We start from the raw sequence: 16,418 nt of genomic DNA, 5'->3' as shown, positions 1-16,418 counted from the left end.
GACGCTTGCCATCCCCGTAGCACGAGTCCCGTAGAGCTTCAGGGATCTCGGCAGAGGCAATTGCAGGGCAGTGCAGCTGAAGACGAAGTGACCGTCTGCTCTAGGCCTGTCCTCGTATCCTGCTCAAAAACACAGCGCTATTGACACGGGACACTCAGATCAGCCGTTTGCTGACTGGTAGGAGAGTTCTCTCTGCAAATGTCCCCTGGAAGAAAAACTGCATATAATCTTTCCATACGACAGAAAGAGATGTGGTGAGGGGTTTTAGGAATTAACTTTTGACTCTCCTGCTTTCCTAGTCTGGCGTTCAGGGAGAGAGAGAGAGATGTCGTTGAAACCATTCACCTATCCATTGCCCGAAACAAGATTTCTTCATGCTGGCAGGCATGTGTACAAATTTAAAATCCGGTATGGCAACTTCAACAGGTATGTGTGTTAAAGCCAAGAAGTCAGTCTGCTGTTTGTTGGCTGCATGTGGCAGTGAGTTAATACACAACCTTAAAAAACAAAACGCAAGTGGATAGAAGGGTCACACGGAACAATCCTTGTTCACAAGGGATGTTTTTTAAGAGTAATAGGTTAGGAATTAATCTGCCCACTAAGTATTTTTTCCTGTTCAGTGGAAATTATGTTTTGTTTCTGTTTAAACTCTTACTTGAAATGTAACTTCATTGCATTTTGACTGGGATGGTTCCAATTCTCTCTTTGTTTCACAGCTCTCCCAATCTCAGTCTCACTGAAAGCACTGCCAAGGAGTCGGAGGTAGGAGCTGAGGCAGGTCCATAGGACTTCAGATGGGTGTTAGTCTAAACAAATAATATGGTTGTTACAGGACTGAGAACATTTTGTCAAATGCAGCATTTCAAGTGTGAGCAATGGGGAACATAGGGGAAACTTCCCTGGAGAATCTGACCATAAAAAAAAAAAAAAACAACAAAAAAAACAAAAACCAAAAACAAACACACAAATGAAAAATGTTCCTTAACAGGCAAAATTTAGTGTAGGAGAGTCATGCTTTTGTTTGAAATATTCCAAAGAAGCTACTGACTGTTGAAATTGGACAAAGGGAAACTCCTCTTTCATGAGCTAGTCGCACCCAATTCCTGTCTTATTCCTCTTCAGAGTCATTCTTGCATGAGCTCTTTCCCAGGATTTCAGTCTCAACCTCGAAACTTTCAAGTTGTCAGACTTGACTTAGCTGTTAATCCCTCTTGGTTTTTCAGGAGCTGTGGCAGTATGGTGAGCTGACTCGATGGAGGCTAATCAAATGCTAAATTGCATATGCTTTCCTTGCAACTGTTGAACCAATGAGTGTTCTTTTAATGATGCCATTGCTTTGTGTCCAAGCACAAACTGATGGTTACAATGGATGAGTTGTGTTGTTGTCATCTTCTTCCTGACACAGAAGAAGGCCCCTGCCATTTCTAAGAAATTGAAACAAATATACTGCCTGCTTAAAAATGCTCCTCCCTATTACTTAATTTCTAAAAAACTTCAAAGTAAAGTTATGGCATTGAAAACCTTAATGAAGGAAATGTGCTGATTTTAATTTATATGAAGAAGTACAATTTTTTTCACTTTTGAAAATGTTGAAAGGTATTACTAGAAAATGTTTTGTGTTTGTAGAGGAGTTTGTTGGGGCTTAACTGCATTTGCCTTATAACTGATTTGGGTCAATATTCAGAGAAAGAGGAGTAGGTAAATGCTGTGTGTGTTTTGCTGGAAAAATTAAATTACACTCCTTAAATTTAAAAGCACACCCCCATTTTCCATAGTAATTCTTCTATGTTAATTCAAGATTAAGGTACTCATTCACCTAAATTTCTATGAGTCTGTCAGTGTAGTACACTCTAAAATGGCAAGAGGGAGTGGGGAGAAGAAGGGGAGGAAGAAAGGCAGAATATCTAGAACCTGGTCTTCCACAATTCATGCAAACTGTAAAGTAATGTTAATTTTTCCCCAAATCTTGAAAGTGTACTTGACAGTGGAATTGTCACTATGTTTTTAATATTTTTCCTTTGTTTATTTTTTGGCCTCTCCAGGAAGTGATTCGAGTAATCCTTGGAAATCTTGATGATTTGCATCCATTTTCTACAGACCACTTCACCGTCTTTCCATGTATCCTTTCTGTCCTACTCATAAAAAAAAAGATTCAATGGCTTGTATCTTTTGGGCATTGCATAAGTCAACATTTATATGTAGGAGTGTGTAGTTCTTTAGCTGGAGTAGTACTACTTCAATCTTTGCAGTTTGACATTGGCTGAAGGTATTGTGAGCACCTCAGCTGTTGCCTTCACCAGAGAACTGATGCGACAAGAGTGTTTTGCAGTGTTTTCATCCAAACAGCCCTGTGTTCCAAATCAGGTTTAGCCAGAGCAAACAAAGGTATATATAAAGTGCCAGGAAGCACATCTCATGTGCTCAGAAGCACAGCCGGTGCATTGTTCCCAAAGGTTCGTGGAATGTAAAACACTCCTTACAGGCCCAGCAATGCTGGCTCATGAGCAGGGAAACTCACATATTTGTTTTTATTAGGTCCCTCAAGGTTAAACCACCATGAGCCTTTGGGGATGGAGGATTGGAGCAAGTGTGAATCTGCACTCATGTCTCCACAGAGATGGCTGAGAAAAGCAAAAAGTACCTCACAGAGTGAGCTTTACAAGAAGCAGTAGTTGAGCTAAGATAATTGGAAGTCCAGACAGGCTTTTAAACACACAAAGCCTGCAGGATTGTCATCCAGTTATCCTGGTTCTCTCTTCAGTCCTTGAAGCCTAGAAACAATTGTGAAGCAAATGTCATTGGCACAGTATTCGCTTTACTGCACTCATGCCTCTCACCCCTATGGGACCAGTCAACAGATCTTTTCTGTCTTCCCTAAAGTTTGCAGAGGCATTGAGCTGCTGTCAGTCTGGCCTGCTGTCCACAGACAGTGCTGTAAAAGCTGTGTGCAATTGCACAGCATAGTGATATAGAAGCACAGGTTTTGAGGAGTGTAGTTTCCCAGGATTTCACTTTTGATACAGAAGTGCTGAGGCATTTGAGATTGGATTATTCTAGCTAGTGGCTGTACTACAGGCTCTCCTCTTTCTAGGTGTTCTATCATCAGAATACATAAGTGGCCTTCATTTTTTTTCTTCTGGCTTGGGCAACTGGACAGAATTTAGTCGTGTCTGCTACATATTCTGCAGATTTTTGATTTAAAATGACAATCATTTGATAAAAGAGATGGTAACTGTTAGTATTTCTCTTGTAGTTGCTGTTGTGTATTAGGTTGAGAATTTACTCTCCTGAGACTTTTGTTGAAGAGAAAAGTAATCCAGTTAAATGTTAGTGTTTTCCAGTCCTAAAGGTGTGTCCATTTTTGGATCAGATCTGGCATCACTTCCTGTGATTCTGAGTGCCCTGGAGTAATGAAAACCTCTGAGGCATTCCCCTCCTGTCTTAGAAGACTGCATTATGCCTCCTAATAGCAGGCATAATGGAATGAGAAATGAGGCCATCCTTTTTCTCTGTCCAAAGCAGGTACATATGACAGCAACTTACTTATGTTAGAGTCAAGAAGATAAGGTAGGCAAGAGCGTCATTATACAGAAGACACCCAATCCAACCAACTTTATTAGTTTGGTCTAAAGCTCAACCAGTTCTGTCTGTGTATTGAAGAGTGTTTGCTTTACAAACTTGTATTTCTAGAACTTGTAAGTCCATCTACATGCTCGGCCAGCACTGGGCCTGGAAGAGAACTATGAGCTCAGAGGCCTGGCATGAGGGGTTGTCTGACAGTTGGTGTGTCGGGCTCCTCTCTGTAGAGTGACAGTGTCTTTGTTAATCCCCAATGATGAGTCCCTCAAGCTAAAAGTCAGGCAGTTTCAGTCCTGAAAGGAACTGATTGTATCAATGTTTCATCGTCTTCTGTCCCCAAGACATTAGTTTCTCCTAGCAAATGAGGACTAACAGTATTCATTTCACCCTGAGATCAGAGGTGTGTAAGGAGACTTATGTCCAGCACCATTTGACCTTCCAAGCAGAAGCTCCTGCATGTCAGAACTGCACTCACACGAAGGAATGGCTGTCATGTCAATTATCTTTTTCCCCTGTTTTGAACTGTGAAGTAAATTTAATGATGCTGTGTCATGGTTTGACGCTGGCGCAATGCCAGTGCCCCCATGAAAATATATTCTCCCTGGTGTCTGCTGTGAGATGTGACCAGGAATACAGCAAAGCAGGCTCCAACTTAGAAATAAAGAAAAAAAACTGTATTAACCTACAGCTATATATAAAAAAAACCACACACAGAACTCAGAATGAAAACCCTCTAAAAACATTCCTCCTCCCCCCACCAAATTTCCAATACATTACAGTAGTACAGAACCTTGGATTCTCAATTCCGTTAGTACCCCTCAGATCACCAACTCTCAGTCCATCACCACCCTTTAGATAATTCTTGGTTCATCAAGGAGAGAGGAGTCCCTCTTGTACCATAGGCTTCCCCTGGACACACATTCGAGACCTCTTGTGTTTCCATGTCACACGTGGCACCACCTGAAGATCATCTGCCATTGTGACACCTTCCTTCCATGCCCAGTGCTCTCACCACTGCACTCAGACCAGAGCTGCTTTTAGGGTTCCCCTTTTGAGGATGCTTTGCCCAATTCCAAAAAGCACAGTCCCTCACTTTTGGGACACCTGTCCCCCCCAAATTTCACCCCGTGGGGCCAAGGGGGTCTCGAGAACAGAGATCTTCTTCCCTGAAGATGGAGAACACCACCACCCTCCTCACCCATCGTCTCTGTTCATGCACTCCTTCATATAACATCACTGCACTCTCTTGGTTCCAAGCCATTGCCTCCTGCTAAATGCAGTCTCTGTCTCACAGGAAAAATGGTTCTATCCATGGCTATACAAGTCCAGCCAAAGGCCACTCTATCATCTCCTCCCACCTAGGATTCTTCTCAACTTCTCTTGGACATCTTTCACTTGCATAAACTTGCATCACATTGGCCCATTTCCTCTTATCTCATCTCTATCTCTCTTCTCATTCAACTCCAGGAGGATCAGCCTTTGCAGGTTTCCATCACCCAAGAAAAGGGTTAAAAATCTCAGGCTCTGCCTGTCCAGAACTCCCACGCTGCCCTGCCAGGCACCATCTTGCTGTACCCCCCCCTTTTCCTTCTCAGCTGGCCATGCTATCAAATTTCAAGCTGGCACACGCACAGGCACTGGCTCTGTCTCTCTCTCTCTCTTGGGGGAGGGGAGGGGCTGCCCAATGTCTCTCAGTGCTCCTCCACCCTTCCATCCTTCAGGGACCATCACCTCCCTTCTCAGTCCAAGGCCCGGCTCACCTCACCCGGCCACATGGCTTCCCCTCTCCCTCCCAGCCCACAGCCAGGCAGGACAGCTCTGACCTCCTTCATGGACGGAACCCAAGAGAGCTTCCCCCTGAGTTCTCTGCTTTTAACCCCCTGTGTTCTCAGAGGCGTATCCATGTCCTCAGTGGCCACACCAGGTGCCAGTGTTCAAATCTGAGCACCTATTGGTCTGACCACAGCATCCTGAAAAACTCACTTCCTTTTCAAACCAGGACATGCTGCTTCTATGAATCCAAATCCTTTTTAATTTTTAAATAAAATTTTAAAATAATTCCTTTTTAATTAGAAAGACTGTTGAAGGGTTTTTTTTTTTTTATTTATAGGTTTGGAAGGCCGTGGGTTAGCTTTTTCAGGAGGGTGTCAGTACTGAAGGCAAGCACAGTTAAGGGAACAGAACACTATTAATACAGGTGACTGATGGGACAGTGTGGATAAATAAAAATGTATAAGTGTTTCCTGTAGTGTGTTACTAGTACAGTTTCACAAGTTCGTAGAATAGGTTGTATTTGCTCCCTTGTGCACATGTACAGTGTGCTGTGATTTCTGAAGCTTTAGAAGACATTTTCAGGATTCATGTTTCCTTGAAATGTTAGTGTTGTGTTTTTTGGTCTTACCATTCTTCTCAGATTTGAGTAAATGGGAGCGAGTATCAAAAATGAAATTCAAACATGAGAATGTCCATCTCATGCCTTATCCCTACATTTGTACGTTGTATCTAGAATTGAACTCATTTCAGCAAAATATATCTTGTGGTAAGTCACTGTGATTATGTTTGGGTAATTTCTGTAAACATCTATGATCTATGTCTTGCTTTTCTCTTTTCCTTTGTCACTGTATCTGAATCGGAGAGAGCAAAACTGCATGTGGGATGCCTGTACCATGAGTTTGAAATAGTGCTTAAGAGGGTGTTCCTTACTGTCTCATATTGCTTGTCTAAAATTCCCTGAATTCCCCTTTGTCTTTCCAACCACTGGTGACTCTTTAGCTGGTATTTTCGTGAAGCTATGCCCGGTGGCTCCCAACCTTCATTTTTTTATGTCAGTCAGTGGTCTGGAGCCAGCACATAAATGTATATGGGACACATGTTTTTCTTCCTTGTGCATGACTACATTTGTTGACAAAGAAAATCACACTCTTTGTTGCTATGTTCCTAAAGAAATAATAGATTTTTGTAAAAAACAAATTATAGTAATCATGTTAATAATATCTTTTATACAATTAGCCAACATTTTCACCTCAACAGTGTCTCAGTTTCCACGTTTTCTATGAATTTTCTGAACAACCTCAAGCCACAGCTAAGGACTCTGTGGGACTCTACATTAAAACTCCCCTGATGTGAAAACTGAGTATTTAAAGTGTTTCCTGTTGTGATTACCAGTCTCTGGAAAAACTTACTGTTTTTCTTTAATGACTGCCTAGCAGATAATGGGATCTTTATAAGATGGCCAACTTTCTTAGTCTCGCCTATTTGCATTTCCTATCAAACGTACCATGTCTGGATGTAAAGACTTCTAACCATGGAGAGTTCACTCACTTCCCCGCACATCTGCTGCAGTATTTAATTGCCTTATCCAGATAGTTGTACAGCATTGCTATTCTAAAATTAGGAGCAGTGTAAGGCACTGTTACTTTCAGACTTGACATCTCACATTTCTCTTGGTGGGGATTTTTCTTCAGGGAAATATGTGTGAATCCCATACATCCTACAGCTGGCCGGTATTCTCTAGAGGCTGTGATCCAGATGTCCTTTCATCTTCCATCTGGTGCCCAAAGCACAGCGAGATGCTAGCTGTTTTTCAGACCCTTCTCTTCTGAAGATACCTTTGACTTCTTTAAGACAAGCAGTTGTCCCATCCCAATGATATCTGGTGTTCATAGCCAGGAATTTCAGTACAGAAAGAGCTGTATTTGAACATTTTCTATTTCAGTGTATCATATGCAGGTCCAGACTGTTTCACAGTAGTTTATCTTGCTCCTGGAAGAGAAATTGCAGTGCAAAAATATACTTTTCAGTTGGTTAAAGAAAGTTGAGTCCAAATATTCACCAAGTTTTATACTTCTGTTGCAGGTAAAGAAGTAAACAAGGGCAGTGATGAGCTTGTAAGTTGTGCATTTGGTTTTATTTTGTTGTTTAATTTATGTTCTAAGTATTCTTGAGAAACAGAATCTATGCCTTTAGGCAATGCTGGAGTTCTCCTGCCACTAGGAGTTAGTCAGGCAGTGTAAAGTGACACCGAATTCTCATGCAGAACTAAGGGGAGAGACATTCTTCTGACAGTTCTGCTGAGCTTGGAAAGCAGTCCTGTATCAGGACCTAAGAGCCTGCTGCCTTCAGTTCTACGGATTTTCTGCAAGCCTGACTGAGTGAGCTGTCCAGTGTTTTCATCACTGGAAGAATCTGTGAGGTTGATATTTCTGAGTAATTAAGTAGTTCCCTAGGTAATGTGTCATAAACAGGAAAGTTATGCTTATTTGAGAAGTTTTTGTGTAATGAGAGTTCAGGATAGAATTGTTTTCAATATAGGTAAGTGTCTGAAGTGAATTAATGAAGAATAATTCAAATCCAAATTCCCCCAAGGAAGTGTCCAAATTCCCCTAAAGAATTTTTTCTATCTCTGCATTCCTGCTATTTACATTCCTTGGCAGTCCTCTGAAAATGGACGAAATAGGATGTCCCTAGAAAGAAATACTTTGTTTAAAACTGTTGAGCATAATTCTCTGGCTGACCTCCCAGTGCTTGTTTTAGTCTTGAATCCTTTTTTTTATTTGTTTTCAGAGTATAAGCAGGAACAATTTTTGCAAAATATGAATGTACTTCAACTAGGAATTTTGTTCTAAAATAGAAAAGTCAAAATCAATTGTTACCAATACCAAACTTGCAATCCTTTGAAGGTCAAGAAAAGAAATGAAATGTCAGAAAGTACTGCAATGAAAGAAGCAGTGAAGAGGAGAAGAGTGGAAATCAGAGATGATACCTCATGCCCACAGTCCTGTATGGACAGGTAAGTTGACTGCAAAAGAGTCTCCCAGGACACATACTAATATTCTTAATGTCTCTTGTACCTTCTTCATGCTTCATTTCTGTGCAATCCTTTGCCCCATTTTCCTTCTTCCTTTTCTTCCTTGGCTAACAGAATCTAAGCATCTTTGCTCATATTGGGAAAAAAGCGGTCCCGTACTTTCCAAGTTCCCGTACTATTGACCAGGGCTCTGCCTGTTTAACTCCCCTGTGTTCACATCACCTTTTGAGTCACAGTGAGGTGATAGCTCAGCGGCCAGACAGAGCAGTGCACTGGCTTACACACCTGAGTTCAGGACAGCAAGGGAAGAACTGGAAGCAGTTTTCCACCTGCCTCCCAGCCTGCTCCATTGAGCCAGCTAATAAATGCTGCCCTCTTGGCTTGAGGCTGATGGCAACACCTTGGAACTTGCTCTTTTCCAAGTGCTTTAAAGTCTCACGAAATTGCATGCATTGTGTGAGTATTCTCACACAACTTCACCATATTTCTTCAGTAGCTAAACTTCTCATGGTGATTTCCAAGTAGATCTCTATCACTGGATTTTACAGAATGGTTGAGGTTGGATAGGTCCTTTGATATCAAGGTTCAGACCCCTTCTGCTCAAGCAAGGTCACCCAAAGCAAGTTCCCTCAGGTCTTGAGTAGACTGTGAGGGTGGAACCACCACAACTGTGGAGAGCCACTTGCAGTGTATGACCACAATTCCAGTGAAAAAGGTTTTTCTTGTGTTCAAATTTAATTTCATGTTTTGCAGTCTGTGCCATTTACCTCTTGTCCTGCCACAAGACAAGAAGGTTGAGGAGAGTCTGGCTCTCTGTTCTTCATTTCCTCCCATCAGGTGTACATTGGTAAGATCCCATCCAAGCCTTCTCCAGGCTAAACAGCCTCGTCTCTTAAAGCTTCTCCACTTGAAAAAAAATTCCCCAATCCCATCATCATGTTTGCATGTGGCCCTTTGCTGTGAATCCCACTCATGTGCTGGGGCTTTCAGTCCATACTGGGGCAGAGGGGCCTCAGCAGCCTTGAGCAGAGGGGAGAGATCACTGCTTGAGGGCAGTGGTTTGGCAGAGCTCTGCCTAATTCAGCTCAGGGTGAATCAGTCAGCTCAGCTGAATCACTCTTCTGCATGAGGGTACAGGGCTGGCTCTTGGTGAACCTTGTGCTTAGTTCTTGACTACCTCTCAGATATCCAGTGTTACTTACAGGCTGGCAGACTTCTTTCTTCTTAGAGTGTATTGTTTTAAAAGAAGAAAATCTATACCTATGCTGAATCCTCACAAGTTTGTGGCAAACAGTCCTGGATCCATCAGTGCGCACCTTTCCCCTCCCATGTACAGACTATATCCAATCATCTACCTTGGTGCTTATATCCTACCCAATTCCCAAGTGTGTTTCATGCAGAGATATTAACAAAGTCTGAAGCCAGTTCTTTTCCTGCTCATGCAAATGTACTCCTTTAATCCCACCCCCATCCCCCTGGCCTGTTTCTACTCACAGTACAACAGTTGAATATGAGGGAGGAATGAGCCCAGGATTCAGAATTTTATTTCTTTTAGCCAAAGACACAAGTTGTAGTTTAATAAAATACAAGATCAAAAAGGGCTGTTTCATGATCCAGTCTGGCAGTTCACTTTAGGTCCTGAATCTTGCCACAGCAGTTATGATTAGAACAATCCGTAATTCTTAAGTGTATGCTTGAATTCAAAATCAAATTGGTGAGCACTAGCTTCAAGCCTTCTGTCATTTTTTCCAGTTAGACTGTTAGATTGAAGAGCTCATTCAGGCTGAGCATCTTCCCTGCCCCAGGAAGGAGCGTGTCTGCTGCAATGAGACCAGCTCTCTGTCTTCTCTTCTTTCTGGACAATCTCTTTTGCTCCTAAATTGTCTTGGGGGATTTGGATTTTCTTGGGGTGCTACTGAGTGTTGAGAAATCAGAATCTCCAAGTGGCACTCCCAGTGATTCTGATCACCTCAAGTGAAGCCAGGGTGGTTTTTCTGCACATGCATCCCTTCATACTTCCCCATATGGAGTTTCCTCTGCCATTTTAATGCCCCATGACCAAGTCTTGCAAGATCTTTCTGTGGTTCTTTACTACCTGCCCTTGTAACCTTGTAGGATTCACAAGCTTTCTCAACTCTCTGCTCATCCCCCTTTTCATGTAACGCTTTTTCTCTTTAACTGCTTGTTTGTCATCGTAGAATGTAAGAGCCTAAATGAGAGATGTGGGACTCCAGGCAGCTCTCCAAAATGCAGTTTATTCCATCCAAGACGTTACAGCAGTCCAAGATTGTGGGTGACAGAGCCTGTGCCTACAGGCAGGCCTGGAGACCCTTTGGTTTTGCTTACATTGTGTTATATACTCTTCTTTGCTTAGCATCTTAGTACAGTAGAACCAATCTATACCTTAACTATTATCTATAGCCTATCATAACTACTGTAATTACCATATTCATGTTACTATTCTCCAATCACTAAAAGTTAGTACATTACAGTTTAAGCTAGAAGTTGTTTTTCAGTTTTCTTGCAGTGGAAAATTCTGAGACCTTTTTTCTACTTGCAGCTTTGCTGACTTGTTTGCCTGTGCTATCTTTCTGCTTGGTAAAAAGATCTTCTTGTTTGAGGTGGGTTTATCCTTTGCTCTAAGTCATAAAAACCCCTTCTGACTAACCGCTTTGCCTTCTTGTTTATCCAGTAAGACTGGCTCAGCAATTCTTTTCTTCTATATCAAAATTTGCTTCCATCTCTATTCCTTCATCAGACTCTACATTTAAAAATCTTTCTGCCAAGCATACATGTCTATGAGATTTTCTTGTCAAACTTTCATCCTTCCCAACAGTAGAAAAACAGAATGAGTGCATATTTTCATTTTTAAGGAAGACTTTGAAACATGAGTACAAATATAGATTAAGGGTATATATCTTGTTGAGTAGAGTCTACTAAAGTCCTTTTTTCTAGTGAAGTACTTGGAGTGGCTGCTTCCTTTTTGTAAACTCAGTTTTTACTTACTTTTCTTTAGAACTGGAGCTGACTGTGTTCACCACATGAGTAAAGCAGAGCAAGGATTTGAAAAGGTAAGCTACAGAAAATTCAGAAAGAAACAACATCACCTCTTTAGTCCTGGACTCTTACAGTGGCAAGCATAAAAATGCCTGCAGGTAATTTGTCCCCTTTTTCCCTGCATCGCCCTCATCGTTTTTGACTCCTCACGAGACTTAACAAAGGTATGAGTTATATTTTTTTTTGAGATTACGCAAACTTTTCTGATTGTCAAGCTACAAGCACGGGGGTAAGCTCAGCCTCTGAGAGGTGAGCCTGAGGGATGCCCTGCCTACTCTCCAGGACTCCAGTCCTCTGTCATCTCACATGCCCCTTTATGGAGAACTCCACAAAGGGCCCACAGTGAGTGCTGGCATCTTGTCACTGGCGTTGCTGTGACCATGTGCCACTCCCCACCAGTGTCCCTCTCTCTGCTGATGGCTGTGCAGGCATCACCCTGTTCCTGAAACAGTGCCATGCCTTTTCTCACTATGTCACCAGAAGGCAGATTCATGACAGGATTGTTCCGGAGGGATTGGCTGTTGCTCTGTGTTCTCCAAAGACCTTGTTAGGAGGAGAAGATTCTTTTTCTTCTAGCCCACAGGCTCCAAGCCTGCTCAGATAGAACTGCTCTTAGTCACACCCTAACACCTGTGTCCTCCTAGATGTTGCACATCCTCCCAAATGCACTTCATATATTTTCTGGATACCCATTCTAAATTTAATTCAAATCCCTACTACACTATCACCTTTCTGGCTTTTTCCCCCTCTCTAGCTTTTTGGAAGAGAATTTTTTTCAAGGAGGCAAACACATTTCTCTTGGGTTTGCTCACAAAAGAAGCCCAATACATTATTTTAGAACAGGGTTTTTTGACAGGTTTGTTGGATTTGCAGGATAGGAAGAAGACTGACTAATAACTCATTGGGAGCATTCAGTAAAGAGTAACTTACCTAAAAAAAGCAGGTTTATTTGTCTGTAAAACTTGTATCCCTTTTCCCACCCCCCCCTCTGCTTATCTCTGCAGTATAAGTGACAGGTCTCTACACATGCCCTCTCTGGCTTCTTTCCTCAGGTACTGCAAACACTGTTGGTGAGATAAGGATCATTTTCTGAAAGATGCTTCTTTTGTTCTCCACTTTGATATAATCAATGTCGTCAGTATTCCTCTGTTGTTTATACAGTTTTCAAGACATTAGAGTCCTTGAATGCTGGAGCTCCAGGTTAGCAGCTTGGACTCTGAGAAACAGTATGATAGTTGGCAGACATTACGCTAAGTTCTTCTTGTGTTAACTAATGTGGGAGGGCATGTCATGAGCACTTTCCAGGTAAACTGGGACTGTGATAAAAATAACTCAGTAAATACCAATCCAGGTGAAAAGAACCTTCTCTGGAACAGCTGCTTGTGACATCATGACTTGTCCTCGAAATTGCACTAGTTAAGGCCCTGTTAAACTGAGAGGGTTGTCTGGACACAGACTGTTCTGTTGATAAACACCAGATCAGGTGTCACAAGTACTGTGTGAAATCGTGGGCAGAAGTCCTCTTCTTAAGTCCTAACACGCATTTTTAGAAGATGAAAGCCAAACATTTCTGTGACATGCTTTCCATTTGGGTTTTGTTTGGTTTTTTTCTTTTAATTCAGGATGAGAAGAAAGATTAGGTTTAGGATAAAAACATGTCAGTAGCTCCTATACTTTGTTGGAGTTTTTCTTGTTGTTCTTCCAAGGCTTCTTCTCAGTTTATCAACAGTGTATGGCTTTGGTTTCAAATCCACCTGTTATTTCATAATGCTTCTCAAAAAGGGAAGGGTTTCATTAAACAGGAAGGAAATCTGTCTACGTAGTATGTGTGGGATCGACTTAGGGATGTTGGGTTTGGAATGAGGAGCAAAGAATTTCCACAGGCACATGACTGTTCAATAGACCGCATTTTCAGCTGTCATCCAAATGTCTCCCAGGCCTGTGATGGTGACATCTGGTCAGGATGAATGTGGTCAAACCTGCATGTCTTTTCACTTACACAGTGCACTAGTGAGAGTCAAATAAAGAGACTCAGCCTGTCACTCCAGAGAATTTTCCTAACTTCATTAATGCTCTCAGACTAAACTGCAAAGATCTCAGGCCATCAGAGGCTTGGAATTTTGTGTTAACTTGATCTGAGATGTGGCATTTGGGGACATGGTTTAGTGATGGCCTTGTCAATGGCGGGTTAGCAGCTGGACTCAATCTTAAAAAGCTTTTCCAACCAAAATGGTTCTGAGATTAGTGCAAGGGAAACACCATTAGGACCTGTCATTGTTTTAGGGTTTACTCTCTTTTAGAAGCTTACTTGCTGATTTTGCTATGTTTCTATATGCTTATTTTGTTTTGTGTGGTACTTTGTGCTGTTGATCACTTTCCTAATGGGTACTCCTGGCCCACCTCTTGCTTCTGGAACTTTTCATTTTTGACCCTTCTGAATTAAGTCTGTGTCCCGGGACCATGTCCTAGAAGGATGAATTTCCAGGGGCCTGCACTGTCCAGGGGCTGTCGTTTCCCACAGCTCTTCTGTTCGTGTTTTTTGAAATCTCTGCCTATTCCATAGCTACTATTAGTTCACTATCTGGTATGCTAAAATCTTCTAAATAAATTACAGCTTTATATAATGTCCTGGTGAAGTATGTGTAAAAATGCCTTGGTGAAGAAAGTCCTCATTGTAACAGAAAAAAATCCCCAAATGAAACCACACAACAAAGACTTAAACCTTGCTTTTTAATACTTTTAGGAAGCAAGCTAACAAAAATCTCTGTACAATAGAACTTAGTATTGTGTAATAGTTCTTGGGTTACTTTTCCTTTTAGAATTCCTCCAAAGCAAATGAGCTTGAGTTCAGCACAGCATCCCTTACTAAAGACTGTGACCAACTGAGTTTCTGTGAGTAAGGAATTCCTGGTTTCCACTGAGTTTCATTGCCCTGGATACACAGGGAGTGTGTAGAGAGTGAGGTTGTGGTTTTGTTCTTGCTGCTGTTTCTTACAGGCGGGCCTGTGGAATTTGCCCTTGAACAAAAAAGAGCAGTCAGTCAGGCTGAGGGTGCAGTGCAGCTGCTGCAGCAAGTGGACCAAACAGGAAAGAAAGGAAACATGAAGTCAGAAGGAAGAGGTCTCTCACAGTTCTGGAGAAGGTACTAATCCTACACTGATGAGCAGAGGTAGTCCTGGCTCTGTCCAAGGCTGTGTTAAAGTCTGATTCTGGCAGTGCCAGGTTGTTCTCCATAATTTTGAAGGACGGAGACATTTTTTCTGTGGTTAAACCAAAGTCTCCCAAGGCAAAAAAAAAGGGATGTCATTTTATCTCATGCTAAGGGGCAGTATTACCACTAAATGTTCCTCTTCTGAGCTGTCTTTGGGAAAAACTCCTGATGAGAGAGGGTGACTGAATCTCCATCACAGCCATTATACAAAGTGGCTTTTCTCAGCTGCAAGTGCCAACTAAAAGGGTCTTCCTGGACAGATTGTCAGCCCCATGAAGCTGCATGTGACCTTTATTTGGCCATTGAACAAATCTGGACTTTGATTCCCAAAGGCACCATTTTAAATGGAAATCAGTGTCACTGTTCAGACATCTGCTGGCTGGCCAAAGGAGTTCTCTCATGCGGCTGAGGCTGGATCCTGTGAGTGCCAGCCATCACTGCACAGAACCAGGTGGATATTGGCAGCTGCTGGTTTTTGGGGGTTTTTTTCAAAAATAAAACTCCTTGTTAATTGTAAAGTGTGCCATTCCTTTAATGACCAAGACCAGACCATTAGTGCACAACTTATTCAATGTTTCCTCTATTTTTTTTTCAGTTTCCCTCTGTATTGTTATGTACTAGTATTTTATCCTTCTGCACAGAAATCAGCTTTTTTCCCGATATTCAAAGAAGTATTTTAAGTCTAACGTGCTCTTCTTGTTGTTACTGTTTCCCCAGCATCATCTTTTCGCCACTACAACATCTTTTTGGTGGAAAAAACTGACCTGGAAGTACTAATTGTTGTGGAAAGGTAGACTTGTAGTATGAATATTGGGTTGCACTGTTTCTTCTGTAAGCATTTTAAACCTTTCTCCAAGCATTGCTTATCTCAGCTATTAAATGTTTTAAATTAAATTCTACTTTGCTAATGTTTTCAAAGTAACATTCTGAAGATGTTGGGTTAGAACAACATGTTGGGTTTTTCTTCACATCTTAGAGGTTTTGGAATAAAGCAAGAAACTTTAGGATTTTGATGCTTAAGTGTCATAAATTGTGAATTTCATGTTATCTGGTATTCTAATAAAACAAGCATCAATTTGGAACTGTGTGTTATTTTAATCAGACTTACCCATGTAGAAGATACTCTTTCCCTCAAAGAAGCAGCAGAGGTTTCTAGTATTAGATGGACATTAGTACTATGCTTCACAGCTGTAAAAGGGTCAAAATTAAACATTTTGCATTAGATATTGCCACTACACTACACTTTGCATTTACTTATGCATTCAAATTGTAATGGGATGAGGTTGGAATTGAAGATTTCAGACATGCCAAGGCCACGCTCAGGCAGTTTTTTGTTGCCATGCTTATGCTTTTTAAATTATCTGTCATTCTTGAATGACCTCCTGAGCTGGGCTATAGGTGACTCTGCTTGGAGAAGGGCTTGGGCTCAATGGTCCCCAGAGTTTCCTGCCATCCTTGGCCACAGTATGATATGAGGAAGTGTTTCCTGAGAGAGCTTCTTTCCCTTGTTAAACCATCTGTGTCTTGACCTATGAGTGTTTTCTCATGCCTTTGTGAGTCTCTCTCCTGTCCCCCTGAGGGAGTGGGAGTGGGCAGCAGGATGGGGGGGTCACCTGCCAGCCAGGGCCACCCCCTCCCACCCCTTAAGGGACTGCAGTCTGCAGAGAAGCCAGGTGGGAGCACAGGCAAAGCAAGAGCCCCTACACTGTACACAGACCCTGTACCCTGCACTTGGGTAATGGCATGGAGTATGACTTTCAGCTG

General features: G+C 41.9%; 1 protein-coding gene across 1 annotated transcript; it reads left to right on the top strand.

Annotated features, from left to right (window-relative positions):
• The first annotated feature begins 325 nt into the window (after positions 1–325).
• Positions 326–15,417, top strand: MAJIN (membrane anchored junction protein). Its single transcript, XM_059480465.1, has 10 exons — positions 326–426; positions 717–762; positions 2,043–2,118; positions 5,993–6,118; positions 7,435–7,466; positions 8,259–8,368; positions 11,403–11,457; positions 14,263–14,335; positions 14,441–14,585; positions 15,372–15,417. Exons 1-10 carry the CDS (start codon positions 326–328, stop codon positions 15,415–15,417), a joined length of 810 nt encoding a protein of 269 aa, XP_059336448.1.
• Positions 15,418–16,418: the final 1,001 nt, after the last annotated feature.

This window comes from Ammospiza nelsoni, chromosome 11 (genome assembly GCF_027579445.1).
Source record: "Ammospiza nelsoni isolate bAmmNel1 chromosome 11, bAmmNel1.pri, whole genome shotgun sequence".
Classification (NCBI taxonomy): domain Eukaryota; kingdom Metazoa; phylum Chordata; class Aves; order Passeriformes; family Passerellidae; genus Ammospiza; species Ammospiza nelsoni.
The sequence above is the reverse complement of the archived record's forward strand: the minus strand, read 5'-3'. Positions and strand labels throughout refer to the sequence as shown.

Bases quoted from the DNA above. Each gene is read 5' to 3' on its own strand.
- MAJIN (XM_059480465.1), top strand. From the start codon at position 326: ATGTCGTTGAAACCATTCACCTATCCATTGCCCGAAACAAGATTTCTT. The intron at 11,458-14,262 runs GTAAGCTACAGA...TTTTCCTTTTAG, and splicing joins CAGAGCAAGGATTTGAAAAG to AATTCCTCCAAAGCAAATGA. The intron at 14,586-15,371 runs GTACTAATCCTA...CTGTTTCCCCAG, and splicing joins CTCTCACAGTTCTGGAGAAG to CATCATCTTTTCGCCACTAC.